Source organism: Lissotriton helveticus, chromosome 8, assembly GCF_964261635.1.
Source record: "Lissotriton helveticus chromosome 8, aLisHel1.1, whole genome shotgun sequence".
Classification (NCBI taxonomy): domain Eukaryota; kingdom Metazoa; phylum Chordata; class Amphibia; order Caudata; family Salamandridae; genus Lissotriton; species Lissotriton helveticus.
In genome coordinates, this window is record NC_136069.1 from 1,464,756,970 (window position 1) to 1,464,778,128 (window position 21,159).

At 53.1% G+C, this 21,159-nt stretch overlaps 1 protein-coding gene across 1 annotated transcript in view; it reads left to right on the forward strand.

Moving 5' to 3' along the window:
* Nucleotides 1-20,515, forward strand: part of LOC144772008 (uncharacterized) — a 46,077-nt gene extending 25,562 nt beyond the window's left edge. Inside the window, exon 2 of the mRNA XM_078656224.1 lies at nt 17,694-20,515. Within this exon, the coding sequence (XP_078512350.1) occupies nt 18,313-19,326 (1,014 nt within the window). The 5' untranslated portion in view covers nt 17,694-18,312 and the 3' untranslated portion in view covers nt 19,327-20,515. The remainder of the gene's footprint in view (nt 1-17,693) is intronic.
* The last annotated feature ends 644 nt before the right edge of the window (nt 20,516-21,159 follow it).

Here is a 21,159-nt window from a genome sequence, read left to right on the forward strand (position 1 = left end):
GTTTTGGGCACCAGCACTCTTTCTTTTAAAAATTAAGCACTGAACCGAGCCCCTGTCTGCTCTCCTTCTACACACTGTAATGGGCCTCGAATCCGGAACCTCCACGGAAAAGGACATACTAAAACATGGTCTACAAGTTATGCCCGATTCTAAGCTCTTTGTCTTATAATGGCCATATTTTGGTATGAGGATAAAAACCATAAAAGAAAATTCCAGCAGTCATATCCCTACACCAAAAACTGCATTACCTATAATGGGATTCGTCATTGAGCGAGCGTGGTTCACACTGATTAGAAGACATCTTTTTTTACTGTTAGGATGGAAACGTCCCTCGCTTGTGACAGACGTGTACCCCTGCCATGAGTGCCTCGGCTGCAACGATGTCTGGATACCTTGTGCTGATGTTTGTTGTCATGGACAAACACGGATCGTGCACATGTGCTATGACATAGACCTGTCTCACGGATTGCAGTCTTGTTGGACGAGGAATGGTGAGAGGCTACTGCCGTTGACAGGTGTTTAGTAGCATCAGTGCTGTGGTGGCAGCATACCGTAAAGTGATCAGTAGGAGTAAACAGACCTTTTTACCTGTGTCACTGGAGTGAAACCTACAGACTTACTCATGTAAAGTTCTGCTGTTGTGTGCATAACTCCCTCTTGGCCTACATCAAGTTAGTATCTAGCACTGTTCAATGCATCAGTATTGCATGCATATGCTGTGTGTACGTGTGCCCGTGAATGGGGCATACATGGGAAATTCTAGGTTTTATTTTGGGGGATCTAGGGCTGACTGAGGAGCATGAGGAGGTAGAGGACTGTCAACAGATTGGTGGATTTCCACATCCCTGTGAGCTGGGTGGAGGAGGAAGAGCCTGGCTCTTAAGTACACTTTAAAGGGTGCTCTTTGATTTAGGGAGAGATCCCTGGAAAGGTGCCTGGCACGTATCAGGAAGGGGATGGGCTGACGAGAATCAAAGTGTAGGGCTGGGGCCCTGTGGTAACCTTTTACTGCACATATCACTGAGGCTGACTTCCAAGTTTGAACCTTTTATTTCTCCCATGGTCTCTGTGTGGTGCAATGAGACTTGGAGTCACTCCTGCTGTGACATACTTCTTTCTGGAGGAAGGGCAGGGCAGAGGATTGGGAACTTCAAAAGAAAGCAGAGCCTCAACAAAAACCTCACAGACTCAGACTCTAAATCACATTTTATGTCTGGAAATGGACTATAATAATTGAAGCACGAGGCCCCCAAAATTGTCAAATGTCAAGCATCCAGTCAGGCTGTTCGAGGAGGAGAAGGTCTGCAATACTTCTGCTTGTGATCAGGCCTGGAGGCTAAGGCCTACCAATCTCCCAGCTGAGTGACGGGACATCACCCAGGGACATGCAAGATTACCTGACCCCTGGAGCACCAGTGCCTGTTTGCTTGCCAAGATCAGTGTGCCCTGTGAAGAAAAGAGTGCTGGAGGGACCGAAGCCAGTGGGAGATACTAGAGAGTGGATCCCTATAACAAAGTGTGAGCAGACGGCTGCTGCACCGATCAGATTGTCGCCCGTGTGATTTTGCCAGAGGGGCTGCCATGATGTTAGCAACGCTCAGCATCACTGTCGTGCTGATCAGGGCTATAGTCCGTGTATGGAGGGAAGTCAGCAACCCAGTATTCCAGGTTGACCCCTGTTATGATTACTGCCATGCTGATCGAGCTGTAGCTGGCGTGCAGAGGAAAGTTGGTGACCTCTTGTGGCTGGTGGGGCCGCCATGATTACTTCTGTGGCGATCTGGGCATGGATCGTGTACGGAGTATGCTTGGTGACCCTTCACGCTAGTTAGGGCCTCCGGAAAGTACTAGGACTGTCATCTGGTTTAAGCTGCCATTGTGAGGGGAGGCCACTGTGGTGTCCAGTGCAGGCCTGAGCACCAACTGGGGCCCAGAACTGGAGCTGCCTACCTCCCACTTGTGGGAAGGATCAGAGAATTTACTGTCTTATTGGCAGAAGTTCTGTGAATGTCCTGGCACCTCCCTAGTGAAATTTACCAGCCACAGCTGCTGCCACTCCCTACAGAGAATCCGGTTGTGCCATCCTAGCTAGATGGGCTAAGACTGGCTGCAGGGCCGGAAGACCCTTGTGGAACTTGTTCTGCTACGTAGCACTTCGGGTGCTAGAACACTTTTGTCATTTATCAGAGTCAGAATGGGACACCTGAGGCTTAGACTACTAGTGGGGCCTAGCCCAAATGTCACCTGTAGCGAATGGGGAATAACCAGTAAAGCTAGTGAGAAGGAAGTGGGGCTCATGGACTTCCCTCTTAAACACACAGTTGAATTCTGATTGCATTGTTTGTGTATTCCAAATTTACTGTTGTATTCGTATGTAAATATTTGGCTGGACAGTCATTTATTGCTAATATTGAACATACTTTGAGTTGTGAGCCTGTGTTCACCCCCTGTATCTACCTCCTCTTGAAAAGCCTATGACTGCTTGACCCATGCTACCATTGAGGGTCAAGTGCTGAAGGGGTACTTGGCTCAGTTGCTCAGGACCCATAGTAGGCTCGGTGCTGTTACCTCAAGATTAAAAGGGCTCAACACCCTCTGTTGGGCCCAGTAGCTCCTGCTTGCCTCGTGGCCCTCTTAAAGGGGTTCTGACAGTTACTGTTCATGACTGATGAATGCTGGGAACAGTAGGTTTTAAGAAGAAGTGCATTTGGCGTACACATTTGCAGGCCTCAGCAACTGATTAGGATAAACCACAAATATTTTGACTTTTAATGAACTTTGTAGTTTAGACAAACCAAGATATTTTAAAATGTCTATTGCTGTAAAGAATAATTACAGCTTGTCATGTAGTTCTGTTTTTTTTAAACTCCGTCCCAGTACGTCCTTTCTTTTTTAGTTTGGCACCTAATAATGCACTGTTATTACATTAGTGCTGAACTGCCCCAGCGGTTGTCACGTATACCTACACCCTTATTTGGAGTGGTTATAGGCACACCACAAGACCCATAGGGGCATATTTACAAGCCCCTAACACCACCACATCGTCACTTTTCTGGATGTTGTGGTGGTGAGGAAAAGTGTTCCTCTGATCTGCATCATTTGTACCGGGATTCCATTGTTTTTTTCATTGCCATCTCGTGTCAAACATTTCCACACGACCCACCTGGTCGTTTCTGCTGATGCCTGAGGAAAATCTAACTAACACGACAACAGCCATCTTGCAGCCTGCATTTCTGCCCAGGAACTGTCGCACACCCAACCCCCCTGTTCTTGCAGTTCAACAGAAAGACATGAGACACTCACACCCTGTGTAAATGATTTGTTTTCCATCTCCTGCTTCCAGCCTGGTAAACATCCTTGACACCGTGATCAGGTTATCTGGACAATGGTCTGACTGCTGAGCCTTGATCAGGGTGATTAAACAATGACCTGAAAGACCGGGCTTTGATCAAGCTGAGTGAACAATGACCTGAAAGACTGAGCCTTGATCAAGCCGAGTGAACAATGATTTGTGTACCAAGCCTTGACCAGGTCACCCTCTACAAACGTCGTCTGGATTTGGTTATCAACTGCAAACACTGCCCTGATTGTACAATGAACTAACAGCCAAAAGACCAGAATGAAAAAGTATAAAAGGCTTGTAAGCTGCGGAGTAAAGCAGCAGCCTCCTCTGTCTTGTTTCTGACGAGCTTGGGACTCTGTTCCATAGCCTGGGCTATTTGAATAAATCTGGGTTCCTCCTGCAGACGAAGGCTCCTGTGTCTCCTTTTACTACGTATGAAGGGTATGGAAGACTTGGGCGATTCCCCTGCCGCCGAGACCCAGTAAGTGGGTTATTCTGGTTCCTCAAATGGCGCCTGAACAGGGACTCCACGAGCACGAAGGTCAGGCTCGGTAGATGTGAGGAGGTGCACGGAGAGACTCTGACAGAGGTACCCTACCTGAGGAATTCTTGTAATCCGGTAAGCTGAAGGACTCGCCCGCTGTTCCTCCCCACCCGGTCTGGGCCACATGACCGCATTCTCGCTGGAGTCCCCTAGCAAATAAATTCTGGAGCAGGACACAACCCTACGTCTGCAGAAAGGAACTACCCCTGTAAGGTAAGGGTGGACTGATCACTCACCAAGTCTGTATGATTCTGCTATTGACTTCTGCAAAAGCCAAGCTGTTATTGACTTTTCCAAAAGCCAAGCAAGCGAGGTGAGTTTTTTAAAACCCGCTGGTGTCTGTTCTTTATGATTCTGCTGTTATTGACTTTTGCAAAAGCCAAGCAAGCGAGGTGATTTTTAAAAACCCGCTGGTGTCTGTTATCCATTTTTTAAGCATGCCAGTCAGTACCAAGTTCAAGAAATTATGTTGTATGTGTACACAGGACTGCCAGCTGGAGGTGACTTGTTCGCTTCCTCCAAAAGGGACCCCTGGCCATACGATGTATGTTAAACACGGCCCTTCTGCCATAATGTTTTCCTCATTCCGGGTAAAATATACGAAACAAAGTAACGCGGAATTACAGTGGCCACTTTATGGCTCCTTTAATTCCCAAGTTCTCACCAACTTAGAGGAACAATTAATGAAAAGGAAAACGCGCCCGTCTATGTTTGAATCTGTCCGATTTTGGAGGAAAGAGATAGAGCAGAGAGCTACAAAGCAGAAGGCTCAAGAAAGAAAACAAGAACGTATGTCAATGGCCGACCATGCCAGAGAAAATTTACAAAATCAAAAGACAAAATCAGTAGAAATAGCCGATAGGGAGCATGGGGCCCGGGTACAACAATGTTATCCAGCTCGTGAGGAGAAAGGAAAGGGCCATACGGAAGGGGGAGAAGAAGGTGATTCCTTGCTTTATACCATGCTAGAAAGCCCTCCTGCATATGCCCCAATGTATCCTGCCCTGACGCCTCACACCCCGCATGTTCCCCCGCCACAGCCCACTCATGCCCCCACTGCCCCTCTTACTGTTCTCCCTGTCACACCATCCCTCCCGATTTTTCCTATGACACCGACGACGCTCGCTAACCCTGGCCTCGCTGCGGGAATGACAACAAGTGTCCATCCGCCCAACCACTGCGGCTTTACCCCTACACGCCCTTTTTCTGCTTCCCCGTGATCTACAGTTAAGCAGGATTTATATAAATTGTTGAATTCCCCCGACTGGCCTCCTTGCGCTCTGCAGTCAGCTTTTCGTCCCTTCGAGAAAGTGACCTACAGAGGCAACAGTGTGAATGTTGGATAAATAACGGGAATATGTATGCCTTTAAAGAAATATGGTCCACCTTTTCCCAGTGGACGATTATGGAACAGATTACCTGGGCTGAATACATGTGTACCCTGGTCATGCAAAGATTTGAGAATGCGCTTATGCAGATACCGACCGGATTAATGGACCTTAGGTCACAAATGAAAAGAGGCGATGTTCAGGGAGAGGGGATGTTTGGCACTATGTCTGCTTTAATGGCTTACCGTGATATGACCGCTTTTCCCAACACCCCTCTAGAAACAGCTATGCCAATGAGAGCGGCGGCCCCTGTCTTTGTTAACGCACTTACCGATGCCCAAAATAATGGCAGAGGGGCTGTTGAGGCACACTGGCGCAGGCTTTGGGTTCATGTTCCTTGGAAAAGGTCAGAAGTAATGCAGTTAACCCCTTCGATGCTTGTGACGGAACCATTCCGTCATGCCTCACGGTTGAGCTGTGCGGATGACTGAATGGTTCCGTCACGACCACACCCGCAAATGGAATGTTCAGCACCGGGGGAGAATCGGCGCCGCAGGCATGGTGTTAAAAGGACAATTAACAGATCCCCGGAAGAATCCGGCTGCCTTTTACAGAGAATTAGGTCAGATTATTGTTGGACACGGCCTCGTGGCGTGGGCCTAACCCTCCCGCCTGGCGGGCCCCGGACGACATCGGGCCGCCGGCAAGCTGCTGTCGACCCCCCTGACACGAACATTCCCGAACCCGCAAGGAGGGCCGCCCCCTGGCAACCTACGGCTCTCCCTCTCCCTGGCCCCCGGCGGGCCCTGCTCGCCAACGCCGCCGGTCCAGCAATCATGCCTGGCCCCTCTCTGGCCCGACTCCATCTTGGGCCCATCACGTCCCGAGCACGTGGCCGCCGCCACCCTGGCCCCGGCCCCAGCGAAGCCCCGACATCGGGGCACCAAGATCCTCCCAGGTGGTCGAGTGGCCACTTGACAGATCCGAAAGGCGGGAAGTTTCGATGGCCCTCCAGCCGTCCCCGGACGCCTGGTATCGATCGCCCTCCAGCCTCCCTGGGCGCTGGCTCCACCCCCCTGCTGGGTGTCTGGACACCTTCATCCCGGCCCCTCTGACCCCCAGGCGCGAGGGTCCGGACATCAAAGGACTCCAGTCCTATATCTGGGCCAGCCCTGGATCAGGACGGCAGTTGTATCTGGAGTCGAAGCCCTGCTGACCTCGTCGCGGCTGATCCTGATCCAAACTCGTGCACCTGGAACTATCTTTGAGGCCCTGCTGACGCTGTCGCGGCCTGACCAAGCTGAACCACCTTCGAGGCCCTGCTGACGCTGTCGCGGCCTGTCCACGCTGAACTACCTTTGAGGCCCTGCTGACGCTGTCGCGGCCTGACCAAGCTGAACCACCTTCGAGGCCCTGCTGACGCTGTCGCGGCCTGACCAAGCTGAACCACCTTCGAGGCCCTGCTGACGCTGTCACGGCCTGACCACGCTGAACGATCTTCGAGGCCCTGCTGACGCTGTCGCGGCCTGACCACGCCGAACCACCTTCGAGGCCCTGCTGACGCTGTCGCGGCCTGTCCAAGCTGAAATATCTCCGAGGCCCTGCTGACGCTGTCGCGGCCTGAACCCTTGAAACTATCCACGCACCCGTGGGTGCCAAGACTGTCCCGCTACCCCCTTTTCCCCCAAGATCAAGACATTACGGATCCCTCGATCCTTGCCGCTATCCTGCCAAGAACTTGCTTTGAGTACTTATATAAAGATTCTTGTGAACCTCCTCCCTGTGTAGTGTCTATCTGTAAGTAGTGTGATTACCCTGCTGTTACGATTGTAGGAGAGGAGCCTCGCCAAGGAGGCCTCCCTACGGTGCTCGGCCTATTCCATACAGAGAGGTGGGTCTCGGGGCGGACAGTCAGACACCTTCTGTCTCCCCTGGGGTCGCCTTTCTAACATTGGTGGCAAGCGACGGGATCCGAGCCCACGCAAATCGTACAGCGAGTAACACGGCACTACTGACAGAGACCCACAGCCACGATGACTACTAAGGAAGCCGGAACGACCGCAGAATTCCAGAAAGACCTGTTAGAGGAGTATACCCATAAAGAACTTAAACAATTTTGCAAAGACTTGGGTATCGCTACCACTGGACTAAGTACAAAGGACGATTTCAAAGAAGCGCTGCAAACCTGGGTGGAGACCAGAGAGACCCCACCCCAACCGAACGATGACATTGTCCAAGAAGTACCCGTGAGTACCGTCATAGCCCCCGTAGAGGAAAGAACCGCCAACAGGGACCCGGCCCTCTCCCACGAAGATGCCCGGGAGCGAGAGAGGAGTCGGCTCCATGAACTAGAGCTCGCCCGACTCCGGCTGGACGGAGAACTCCAATTAGCAGAAAAAAAATGGCCCTTGAACAACGGCGATTGGAGGGAGATCTGGAAGAGAGGCGGCGGCAAAGAGAATTGGAAGAAAAAAAACTCGCATACGAACACGAGCGTGGCCTCAAAGAACTCGAAATCAAAGCCAACCTCGAAGGAACTGGCGCCACGGTAGCCCGGAACCCCTCACCGCCTGCCGACCCAAAGGTCCACATCCCGAAGGATATCGTGAAGGAATACTACAAGAATGACGATATCCAGCAATGGTTCAAGGCATACGAAGTTGCCATGACCGCGCACCGCATTCCGCGATCCGACTGGGGTGCCGGCTTATGGGGGAGGTTCGTCAGCGAAGGAAGAGACACCCTGCTGGAGCTGGCCGACGACGTAATGTCCTCCTATGACCACATGAAGGACGCCCTGCTTGTCCGGTATGGCCTCACCCCCGAGATGTAACGGCAGAGATTCAGAGACTGCAAGAAAATCCCCGGTACCACGTGGGTCGAGTACGTGAACTTTTATAGCAGGGCCCTGGAAGGATGGATAAAGGGCAGCAAAGTGTCCACCTACGAGCAGCTGTTCAACCTCATCGTTTGGGAGCACCTCTCCAACAACTGCTTTGTCGAGCTCCGACAGCATCTACTCGACAGCAAGCTAACCGAGCCCCGGAAACTCGCCGTCGAGGCAGATCGATGGGTGAGCACCCGGGTCCCCCGAACACCGATAGGAGAAACCGGTCAGGGCGGCCGGGGGCACCCCCGCCAGCGGGGAGGCGGAGGAGGACAGAACCAGAGCCGAAGTTTCCCGCCAGCCTCGGGCCGGGGGCCCCCTCCTGGGTCCCCCCCGAGTAACACTTCGCCGTCCCTGAGGAGGGACCCCCCAGCACGGCCGGGGCCCCACCCGAACATTACTTGCCACAGATGCCAGCGGACCGGTCACTATTGCCCCATGAACCACCGTCCCGGCACCACTGGGCCTCCGACCCGCCAGTTCGCTGCTGCAGCTCTGGGAGGAGAGGGAGAAGAAGACGTAGAGGTCTACGAGGAAGAACAAATCGAGTATGAACCAGCCGCCATGGCCCTAGCCTGCCTGGGCAATAGAGACATGGTCCCCCAGGCCCCGCTACCGAGCAACACTCGAAAATACCGTCAGTGGGTCCACATCAATGGACGACGGACCGAAGCCCTCCGAGACACGGGAGCCAGTGTGACCGCCGTCCGCTGCCACTTGGTGACCCCCGAACAGATCATCCCGAACGTACGCTGCCCCGTGAGGGCCGCCGACAACTCCGAAACTCTATGCCAGATGGCCCGAATTCCCTTCGAGTGGGGGGGATTGTCGGGCACCCTCAAGGTGACCGTCCGGGACGACGCCCCCGTGGACTGCCTCCTGGGGAACGACCTCGAGAGCTCTCCCTGGGCCCAAGTCGAGCGGAGAGAGCACCTAGGAATGATGGGACTACCAGAGTGGGTCTGTGCGACGACCCGATCTATGGCGGCCCGAGCCCCGGCAGCGACCGAGGCCGCCCCGACCGAAGAGCCGGAGTGGCCCGAGCCACCACCCTCGGCCATCCATGAAGAATGCGACTCCGAGACCAGGCCCTCGGAGCCCGAAAACCACCACGAGCTCAGCGACATCCCCGAACTCGCCCAATGGCGCCAAGAGGGTGGTCCCACCCGAGAACAGTTTCGGCAGGAGCAGAAGACCTGCCCTTCCCTCGAGGGGACCCGCCAACAAGCCGCTGCCCAAGCTACCGGGGACACCTCAGGGTCCCACTGGGTCTACTGGGAACACGACCTCCTATATAGTGAACAGAAAATTGCCGAGCTGGGGGCCAGCCGAGTGCTAGTGGTTCCCCTGCGATTCAGAGACTTCCTTTTGAACCTGGCGCACGATGTGCCCCTTGCAGGGCACCTGGGGCAGGACAAAACTTACAGCCGCCTGGTGACCCATTTCTACTGGCCCAAAATGCGCACTGATGTACACAACCACTGCCGCACCTGCCAGACATGCCAAGCCAGCGGGAAGAGCGGGGGGAAGGTGAAGGCCCCACTCCAACCTTTTCCAGTAGTGACCACCCCCTTCGAGCGAGTGGGAATAGACATTGTGGGGCCCCTGGACCCTCAAACCTCGCAAGGGCATCGCTTCATACTTGTCCTAGTGGACCACGCCACCCGCTATCCTGAGGCCATCCCCCTCAGAACCATCACCGCTCCCGTGGTGGGGCGAGCCTTAATGGGGATCTTCTCCCGAGTAGGATTCCCCCGGGAGGTCGTGAGCGATCGAGGCACGAACTTTATATCTAAATATATGCGGTCCCTGTGGCAACAGTGCGGGGTCACATACAAGTTCACCACCCGTATCATCCCCAAGGGAATGGACTTGTGGAGCGGTTCAACCGGACACTCAAGGGGATGATACAGGGCCTAGAGGAGCCACTACGACGCAGATGGGACGTCCTGCTGCCCTGCCTCCTGTTTGCCTATCGGGAGGTACCACAGAAATCCCTGGGGTTCAGCCCCTTTGAACTCTTGTACGGACACCCTGTCCGAGGTCCGCTCAGCCTGGTCAAAGAGGGCTGGGAAACTACCGTCCAAGGCGCACCCCCGGATGTCTACCGATACCTCCTGACCCTCCGAAACCAGACTCGGAAGTTCCGGACCCTTGCAGAGGCCAACCTGGAGGCCAGCCAGGAGGACATGAAACGCTGGTACGACCAGCACTCCTCCTCCATCGAGTTCGAGCCGGGCCAGCGGGTCTGGGTCATGTCCCCGGTTGAACCCTGTGCCCTCCAGGACAAATGGTCGGGGCCCTTCAAGGTGATCGAGCGCAAGAGCCCCGTCACTTACCTCGTGGACATGGAGTCTCCCCGGAACCCCCTCCGGGTTCTGCACGCCAACCGGCTCAAACCTCATTTTGCCCGCACAGAACTGAGCCTGCTACTCGCTACCGACGATGGGACCGAAGACGACTCCGAGCCCTTGCCCGACCTCCTAAAGTGCACTGAGAAGGACGGCTCCGTCGAAGGGATCTCTCTCTCCCCCGACCTGACCCCCGCGCAGCGTCGAGACTGTCAAGAACTGTTGGGACAATTCACAGATCTGTTCTCCCTCACCCCCGGGGTTACCCAATGGTGTGTCCACGATGTCGACACCGGGGACAGTCAGCCAGTACGACACCAGGCCTACCGGGTCCCCGACCGAGTTCGGGCCTGCATCCAGAAGGAAGTCACCAAGATGCTGGCCCTGGGGGTAGTCGAACCCTCCGACAGTACCTGGGCCAGCCCAGTGGTCCTGGTCCCCAAGGCCGCCGCCCCTGGCACCCCGCCAGAACTCCGGTTTTGCGTCGACTACCGGGGGCTGAATGCTGTTACGAGAACCGATGCACATCCCATCCCCCGGGCCGATGAACTGATCGACCGCCTGGGGGCCGCCAAGTACCTCAGTACCTTCGACCTCACCGCCGGGTATTGGTAGATCGGCCTCACCCCTAGCGCCCAGGAGCGCTCAGCCTTCTCCACACCCGACGGCCACTTCCAGTTCAAGGTGATGCCCTTCGGCATGAAAAACGCCCCGGCCACCTTCCAGAGACTAGTAAACAAAGTACTGGCGGGGCTAGAAGAGTTCAGTGCCGCCTACCTAGACGACATTGCGGTCTACAGCCTCCACTGGGCTGAGCACCTGAAACACCTTTGGGAAGTCCTGACCGCCCTCCGCCGGGCCGGGCTAACTGTGAAGGCCAGCAAATGCCAGATAGGCCAAGGGTCCGTGACCTATCTGGGACACCAAGTGGGGAGCGGCCAAGTGGCTCCCCTCCAACCCAAGATCGACGCCATCCTAGCCTGGGAACCCCCGGCCAACCAGACCGCCGTCCGAGCCTTCCTGGGGCTCACGGGGTACTATCGGCGTTTTATCAAGAACTATGGGAGCATTGTGGGGCCCCTCACGGAACTGACCTCGAAGAACCGGCCACAGAAAGTGCAGTGGACACCCGCGTGTCAGGTGGCCTTCGAGACCTTGAAAACAGCCATGTGTACCGCCCCTGTGCTCCAGGCCCCCGACTACAGCCGAGAGTTTGTGGTCCAGACCGACGCCTCGGAACACGGCATCGGGGCGGTCCTATCTCAGATGGACCCCGAGGGAATTGACCATCCAGTCGCCTTCATCAGCCGGCGGCTGCTGGCCAGAGAACAACGATGGAGCACCATCGAGAGAGAGGCCTTCGCCGTCGTGTGGGCCCTCAAGAAACTCCGGCCATACCTCTTCGGCACCCACTTCCGGGTGCAGACAGACCACCGGCCCCTACGGTGGCTGATGCACATGCGTGGCGAAAACCCGAATCTGCTGCGATGGTCCATCTCCCTCCAAGGGATGGACTTCACTGTGGAGCATCGCCCTGGCAACGACCACGCCAACGCTGATGGCCTGTCCCGATTCTTCCGCCTCGACGAAGAGAGTCCCCAGGACTATGGGTGACTCTCCCCGCCTTCAGCTGGAGGGGACGTGTGTTGGACACGGCCTCGTGGCGTGGGCCTAACCCTCCCGCCTGGCGGGCCCCGGACGACATCGGGCCGCCGGCAAGCTGCTGTCGACCCCCCTGACACGAACATTCTCGAACCCGCAAGGAGGGCCGCCCCCTGGCAACCTACGGCTCTCCCTCTCCCTGGCCCCCGGCGGGCCCTGCTCGCCAACGCCGCCGGTCCAGCAACCATGCCTGGCCCCTCTCTGGCCCGACTCCATCTTGGGCCCATCACGTCCCGAGCACGTGGCCGCCGCCACCCTGGCCCCGGCCCCAGCGAAGCCCCGACATCGGGGCACCAAGATCCTCCCAGGTGGTCGAGTGGCCACTTGACAGATCCGAAAGGCGGGAAGTTTCGATGGCCCTCCAGCCGTCCCCGGACGCCTGGTATCGATCGCCCTCCAGCCTCCCTGGGCGCTGGCTCCACCCCCCTGCTGGGTGTCTGGACACCTTCATCCCGGCCCCTCTGACCCCCAGGCGCGAGGGTCCGGACATCAAAGGACTCCAGTCCTATATCTGGGCCAGCCCTGGATCAGGACGGCAGTTGTATCTGGAGTCGAAGCCCTGCTGACCTCGTCGCGGCTGATCCTGATCCAAACTCGTGCACCTGGAACTATCTTTGAGGCCCTGCTGACGCTGTCGCGGCCTGACCAAGCTGAACCACCTTCGAGGCCCTGCTGACGCTGTCGCGGCCTGTCCACGCTGAACTACCTTTGAGGCCCTGCTGACGCTATCGCGGCCTGACCAAGCTGAACCACCTTCGAGGCCCTGCTGACGCTGTCGCGGCCTGACCAAGCTGAACCACCTTCGAGGCCCTGCTGACGCTGTCGCGGCCTGACCACGCTGAACGATCTTCGAGGCCCTGCTGACGCTGTCGCGGCCTGACCACGCCGAACCACCTTCGAGGCCCTGCTGACGCTGTCGCGGCCTGTCCAAGCTGAAATATCTCCGAGGCCCTGCTGACGCTGTCGCGGCCTGAACCCTTGAAACTATCCACGCACCCGTGGGTGCCAAGACTGTCCCGCTACCCCCTTTTCCCCCAAGATCAAGACATTATGGATCCCTCGATCCTTGCCGCTATCCTGCCAAGAACTTGCTTTGAGTACTTATATAAAGATTCTTGTGAACCTCCTCCCTGTGTAGTGTCTATCTGTAAGTAGTGTGATTACCCTGCTGTTACGATTGTAGGAGAGGAGCCTCGCCAAGGAGGCCTCCCTACGGTGCTCGGCCTATTCCATACAGAGAGGTGGGTCTCGGGGCGGACAGTCAGACACCTTCTGTCTCCCCTGGGGTCGCCTTTCCAACAATTATATCTGCAGGTACTCTCGTTCTTGAGGATATAGATTTACTTTTTGGTACAGTTGTCCCCACTGAAATTTGGGACACAATTCGACATACTGACCATGAAGTAGCGTTGGGAGGTAAATGGGCTGACCTAGAGGCTATGGAAGAAGCAAGGGTAGGAGGGACTAAACCAGAAGCTGCCATCCTGACTTTGCCCGGTAAAATAATGACGTTTATGAAAACACTTTTGCCGGAAACTGTCATTAACTGGGATAAAATAAACGCCTGTAGGCAGTGAAAAGATGAGAATGTGGCTGACTTCTTTACCCGTTTTGAGACAGAATACAAGGGACATAGTGGTTTGGATCCCTGGACCTCAGGTTCTGGGCCAGTATTTGTTGATAAGTTTGTCAGCAACTTGCTTCCTGAGATCTCCACCAGGCTTAAGAAAGTTGAAAGTACGTGGTCTGCCCAAACTATGACTGGTATCTTGGCTATGGCACAATATCACGAGAATAGGGAGAATGAAGATAGAGACAAGGAAAGTAAGAAGGTTAGGGATCTTAAGACTAAGGCACTTCTGCAGCAGGCTTACCCTCCCCGAGGTCTCGATGCCCGCTGGAATTTCAGACCTCAACCCCAACCCCCTCCGAGGGTTCGCCAGTCTACCCCCTCCAGCCCTCAAAGTATGGGAGCCCTCCAAACAGTTCAGTGTGCTTATTGTAAGGGATACGGCCATTGGATAGATGAGTGTCCCGTGTTAGCTGAAAACATCTGAACAGGGAAGACTCGGCCTCACGCTCCCAGGGAGGAGAGGCCGACTAGGGACCATGGCCCGCCCCATCCACAGGATAAAGAACGCAGATCCAGGGATGACGCTCCCACCCGGCAGCGCCCGGCCAATAGGTTTGATGGGTACGAAGCAACACGCACTTATTGCAATGACGATTATGATGAAGTTGATGAGACAGGGTCCTACCAAGCATAGGACAGCCAGGAAAGGGGTATTACCAGAGTGCAAATTCCAGTGGATCAAAGGGGCCCCTATGTTCAAATGTCAGTTGAGGGGAATTATCAGAAGTTTCTTTTGGATACTGGGGCCACCAGGTCTTCTATTGCTCGTCTGTCAGTCCCGGTGGCACCCCTTACTGGCAATATGAATGTCTCCGTGGGTTTTGCAGGAACACTTGTGACCATCCCTGTCTCTGAACCCCTTCCTCTTGATATTGGCCCTGCACATGTTGACTCTCCCTTGGTCCTTGCTACAGGTTGCAGTTAAAACTTGTTAGGCATGGATTTACTGAAAACTCTGTATGCGACCATATCATGTAGTCCCCAAGGTCTATCCCTCACAATTTCCCCCACCGCAGCTTCCTATATTTATCTATCAGGTCCCCTCCCACCAGAGTTGCAGTCTTTACCTTCCTCCCTCTGGGCATCATCAGACACTGATGTAGGGTGTCTCAACATATCCCCTCATGTGGTACGCATCCAGCCAGGTGCACTTCTCCCCCGCCGCCGGCAGTATTGACTGCCCGCGGAAGGAGAAATGGCCCTTTTAACAATAATATCTGAATTAATGGACAAGGGCGTAGTGGAGGAGACACGTGGCAATATCTGTAACAGTCCCATTATTCCCGTTCTTAAAAAGACCAATGGAGAAGCTCTCTCCCCTAAAATATAAAGATTTGTGATTGACCTGAGAGCCCTTAACAAAATAACAATCTCCCAATATCCTGTTGTCCCCGACATTACAGCCCTCTTAACGATAGTCCCTTCTGACGCCACGCACTTTTCTGTCATAGACCTGAAGAATGCTTTTTTCAGCATTCCTATACATCCTGACAGCAGACATTTTTTTGGTTTCTCCCTTGGTGGGCGGAGCTTTAGATTCTGCCGCGCCCCTGAAGGTTTCACCGAGAGCCCCAGTATCTATAGTGAAGCCCTAAAAAGTCAACTAGATTCCTTGGAACTCCCTGATAATTCCACACTATTACAATATGTAGATAACCTCCTCATTGCTGCAAATTCTGCCCCAGCATGTAAAGAAGCTACTCTCTGTTTGTTACGCCACCTTGCCCGCCATAATCACAAGTCTCTTTAAAAAAGCTTCAGTTTTGTCAAAAGAAGGTGACCTATTTCGGTCATTTCCTCTCGAAGGAGGGAAGGCAGCTCACCGCTGATCACGTAACCATTATCAATGCTATGACGGCCCCACGAACACAAAAGCAGGTGCGAGCCTTCATAGGCCTAACCTCATACTATAGACAGTGGATTTCCAATTTTTCTGCCATGATCAAACCTCCTCTTGCCCTCACCACTAAAGACATATCAGACAGTTCCTTTCCTTGGACTAGAGAGCATGCGCAGGCCTTCCAAGATTTAAAGAGGGCTCTGTGTACTGCTCCAGTCCTCAGTACTCCTGATTATAACAAACATTTTTTTCTTTTTGTACATGAGACAGACGGCTGTGCATGCGGTGTCTTGACCCAGATGTTCAGAGGTCACCATCGGCCATGTACCTATTTTTCAGCCACCTTAGATCCTGTTGCAAGGGCTCTCCCAGGATGCCTACGGGCGACGGCTGTGGCTGCCCTCATGGTCCGTCAGAGTACGGGGATCGTCATGAACTCCCCCCTGACTCTGATGGTCCCCCATTCTGTAGACACCCTCCATAATAACACCAAGACAAAGTACTTCACTAGCGCATGACTCACAGGATATGAACTGACACTCTTTGCCAGCCACATTAACATCAAAAGATGCACTGTACTAAACCCGCCACATTACTCCCACTGGATACTCAGGATGCCCGCTTAGACCCACATGACTGCATATTAAGGACAGAGGAGGAGACGAAGGGACGGGTTGAATTACAGGACACCCCGATAGCAGAACCAGAAGGTACACTGTATGTGGACGGATCATGTCTCAGAGGGTCAGATGGTAACACCTCAGCCACTTACACCCTCACGACATTAGGGCAAGTAGTAGAAACAGCTCAGATTCCACAGTGCTCTGCTCAAGCAGCAGAATTAGAGGCCCTCACTAGAGCTTGTGAGTTAAGCAAAGGGATGACGGTAAATATTTATACTGACAGCCAATATTCCTTCGGGGTGGCCCACAGCTTCGGGAGGTTGTGGAAAGAAAGGAATTTCCTTACTTCTCATGGGACCAAGATTCAACATGGCCCCCTAGTTCACCGACTGTTAGACTCCCTGACACTCCCCAGAAAGGTGGCCATCATAAAATGCAAAGCCCATAAGAAAGTGACAGATGATGTTGGGAAAGGCAATGCCCTGGCTGACCAGACGGCCAGACAAACAGCTCTTAAGAAAAGGGAAGGAATGTATGCAGGAGGCCCCGCTAGGTGGGTGGCAGACGAGGGCATGGTTGAAAACACAGTACAGATTGTGATTGATATTCAGTCCCATACTACTCCTGAGGAACTAAGGGTGTGGAAGGTGCAATTAGCAAAGGAGGGAATTGATGGTTGTCGGATCCGTACGACTATGGAAAGACAATGGATGTTACCTGACAGTCACGTGCTACCAGTAGTTACGATGGCCCATGGTCTTACTTACATCAGTGCAAAAGGGATATGTAAACTGTTGGAACCTAAATGGTACAACTCTAAGATACCAGCATATGCTGACAAGCAGGTTAAAACATGCATGATTTGCCTAATCTATAACCCAGGAAAAGGCACAGTTACTCCTACGGGAGGATTCTCTCCTCCTACCTTCCCTTTTGAAGTCCTCCAAATGGACCAATGTAACAATTTGAAATATGTCCTAGTGGTGGTCTGTACCTTCAGCCGATGGGTGGAGGCCTACCCCGTCAAAGACTGCACCGCTATCACTACCATCAAAGTGCTATTAAAAGAGTACCTCCCACGATTCGGTTTGCCCCGCTTGGTCTGGAGTGACAACGGGACCCACTTTACGGCTCAAATTATGGAATATGTCTGTACAGCATTGGGTATAAAACAAACATTTCATGCAGCTAACCACCCCCAGTCAGCAGGTCTAGTGTACAATGGCATCCTAAAAACTAAAATGGCCAAAATAGAAGCAGAGACAGGTGTCACTTGGGTTGATGCTCTGCCCTTAGCCCTACTGTCCACAAGAACAACGGCCCACACCAGAATAGGGCTATCCCCCCATGAAATTGTGTGTTGGGAGGCCTGCCAATGTATGGGGTGTCCCCCGGCTTAAGAAACTGTCTGATGTTGAATACCCTGTATTAACTGATTATCTGTACAGTTTAACTAATACCTTTCGTACTCTTTATCACCAGGTGCATGAGGCCATACCTGACAAAAGCAAGGGCCCAGGAAACGTCATCCAACCTGGTGAATATGTCTTGGTGAACAATTTTCAACAGACTAAGAGCCTCGAGCCCCGCTGGACACAGCCCCGTCAAGTGTTGCTGGCCACCCGCACCGCTGTGACTGTAGAAGGTCGGAAGAATTGGGTGCATTCGTCGCACTGCAGGTGTGTGCCTCTGCCCCTCCCCTATGATCAGTGGGTGAGGGAAGGACAAGGAGACTCAGAACAGAAATAGTCCCGACGTTTGTCCCATTCAGCGATGCCAGACTGCATTCTACATCTACGGAAGCAGAGAGTGACAGCATACTGAAAGGAAGGGTGGAACCCTCCATTAACTCTGCTCAACACCAAGAACAATTGTTTCCCGACCATAATGTCCCTACTTCCGACCAATATAACTCGTGCCCCCGAGGGAAGGCTTGCCCTTGACTTCGCCAAGTGCCTATAGGCTGTACGGCTGTGATCTTCCCCTGCTGAGAGTAGTGCTGGTGTGTCAGACTAAGGTACACCATAGGGCCCTTGGCACCTGCACCCAGTCAAGCAACCACCAATCACAGACAGCCACTAGAGGTCCCTGGCTTAGCACAATGGCTGCCATCCAAAACACCAGAATCCAGAAACAATATGTTAGTCTCCGACATAGTAAATGCTTCATGGCCACCGTGGTAACACTGTTTGTCTCCCTCATCCTGTCTCTCTTTGGTTGGCTGTTACTGATCTACCACCCTGTTACCTCACCAACTCCTGCTCCGACTCCTGCAGAACACCAGTATTTCACGCTACCAGCCCATGAATTACCCCGCCGTGCAGAATTCTTCAATAACACCTTCATCCAAATGTTGCATCATCACCAGCTGATCATGAACACTTCCAACTGCTGGGTTTGTGGACTGATGCCGCATTCCATGATACACCCTGTCCCATTCTTTCCCTACCCCTTTTCCATCTCTGGGTCTTGTCTTGCATGGTGGATGTTGATGCAGGATGCCTACACTGTCAATGGTACTGCCAATTCTGCCCTTGGAACATTTTGGGATGACTTCTGGCGGAACAGATCTGGCCATGTCAATGCTCCTTTTTGCCCGACCAGCTCATCCACATCACTACTATCACCAGATGAACTCTGTGAGATGGTAGTATTCAACTCAACTAATCGACAAACATTTTCCAGATTCCGCACAAGAATAATACTACCTGATGAACGAGACACTGTGAATGTCATAAATGTGCAAGGCCGTGTCTGCATCCATGGCCTAGGGACTAAGAAAGTTGGTACCAGTACGTGTGATATCACAAAAGCTTTAAACTCTACATCTCCTCCGAAGCTGGTGGCATCCCCCAACACCTATTTCATCTGTGGCACTGCCGCCTACACTTGGCTCCCCCGTAACTGGTCTGGTTCCTGCTATCTGGCCTTCCTACTTCCACCAACGTATTCTACACATGCAGGTTATCACCTGTCAATGAAGGGCGCTCTGCGCCGCTTACGTAGGGGCGTCATATCAGCCGAGGATACAGCAGGCCAGGAAACCGAGGACTTCTTTAAAGGTTTCCTTCCTTTCTGGGGCCCCATGGCCAACAGTCGGCTGTACGAGGACTGACCAGGGTCCTTGAAGCCACCATCACAGTAACAGCTGGTGCCCTCTCCAACATCACTGCAGAGCTACAGGCGGACCGTCTTATAACGCTTCGGAACCGCACGGTCCTATACGTCATCCTTGCTGATCGTGGCGGTGTATGTAAGTTGATCGGCTCCAGCTGCTGCGTGTACATCCCAGACAACGCATCTACAGTGTATGATGCCATCCAACGTCTGCATCGCCTTTCTTCCGAAATTCATCTGGATGAAGGCTACTGGTCCCTCATAGGCTGGATCTGGGGCCTCCTTTCCCAGTGGGGGTGGAGGATCCTCATCTTCCTTGCCTTGGGAGTAACTGTCCTGGTCTCCTGCTGTTTGTGCTTTCAGTGCCTGCCAGTGCTCTGTACAATGTGTGTCCAGACCACCAAGCCTCCACCCTCCACCCTCTAACATTCACAACACCAATATGATGATGATGCTCCAACAAGAAACCGATGGCCTTATGAACATTGACATTTCTTAAAGTATTTGCCACTCAATGGCAAAAGGAGGGTCTGAGGAAAAGTGTTCTTCTGATCGGCATCATTTGTACCGGGACTCCCTTGTTTTTTTCATTGCCATCTCATGTCAAACACTTCCACACGACTCACCTGGTCGTTTCTGCTGATGCCTGAGTAAAATCTAACTAACACGACAACAGCCATCTTGCAGCCTGCATTTCTGCCCAGGAACTGTCGCACACCCAACCCCCCTGTTCTGGCAGTTCAACAGAAAGCCATGAGACACTCACACCCTGTGTAAATGATTTGTTTTCCATCTCCTGCTCCCAGCCTGTTAAACATCCTTGACACCATGATCAGGTTATGTGGACAATGGTCTGACTGTTGGGCCTTGATCAGGGTGATTAAACAATGACCTGAAAGCCCGGGCTTTGATCAAGCTGAGTGAACAATGACCTGAAAGACTGAGCCTTGTTCAAGTCGAGTGAACAATGATTTGTGTACCAAGCCTTGACCAGGTCACCATCTACAAACGTCGTCTGGATCTGTTTATCAACTGCAAACACTGCCCTGATTGAACAATGAACTAACAGCCAAAAGACCAGAATGAAAAAGTATAAAAGGCTTGTAAGCTGTGGAGTAAAGCAGCAGCCTCCTCTGTCTTGTTTCTGACGATCTTGGGACTCTGTTCCATAGCCCGGGATATTCTAATAAATCTGGGTTCCTCCTGCAGACGAAGGCTCCTGTGTCTCCTTTTACTACGTATGAAGGGTATGGAAGACTTGGCCGATTCCCCCGCTGCCGAGACCCAGTAAGTGGGTTATTCCGGTTCTTCAGTGGCGATAGGTACTTCACCTTATTTACAAGGCAGCATTAAGCCACTTAACATGGCTTACCCCCGCCTTGTAAATAAGGCACTCTTTCACGCTATACTTAGTGTGAAAGAGGCGGGCAATGAGTTTTGCAGCGGGCATCCCAATGCAACAACCATGGATTTTGATGCTGCCCCATATTTACAAGGGTGGCGTAAATATGGGGCAGCACCAAAATTATGACCAGGGAAAACCTGGTCTTACCCTGGCGCAATGAGGAGAAATGTTTACTTTCTCCTCTTTTTTGCTGTTTCCATTTGTGAAGCACACATAGAAAGTGCAAAACACCATTGATTCTCTGTGTGCAGGAAGGTGTCCCTTCCTGCACATAAACAATCATTAAAAAAAAAAAGCAGCACACATTGAAGTTACAAAACGGCATTTAGAGATTGCTTTTGCTCTTGAAGGGAGACCTTCCAGCGCACAAACAATCTTCTCCTCTACGCAGATATCCTTGCACTATGGTGCAAGTGTGTATGCATT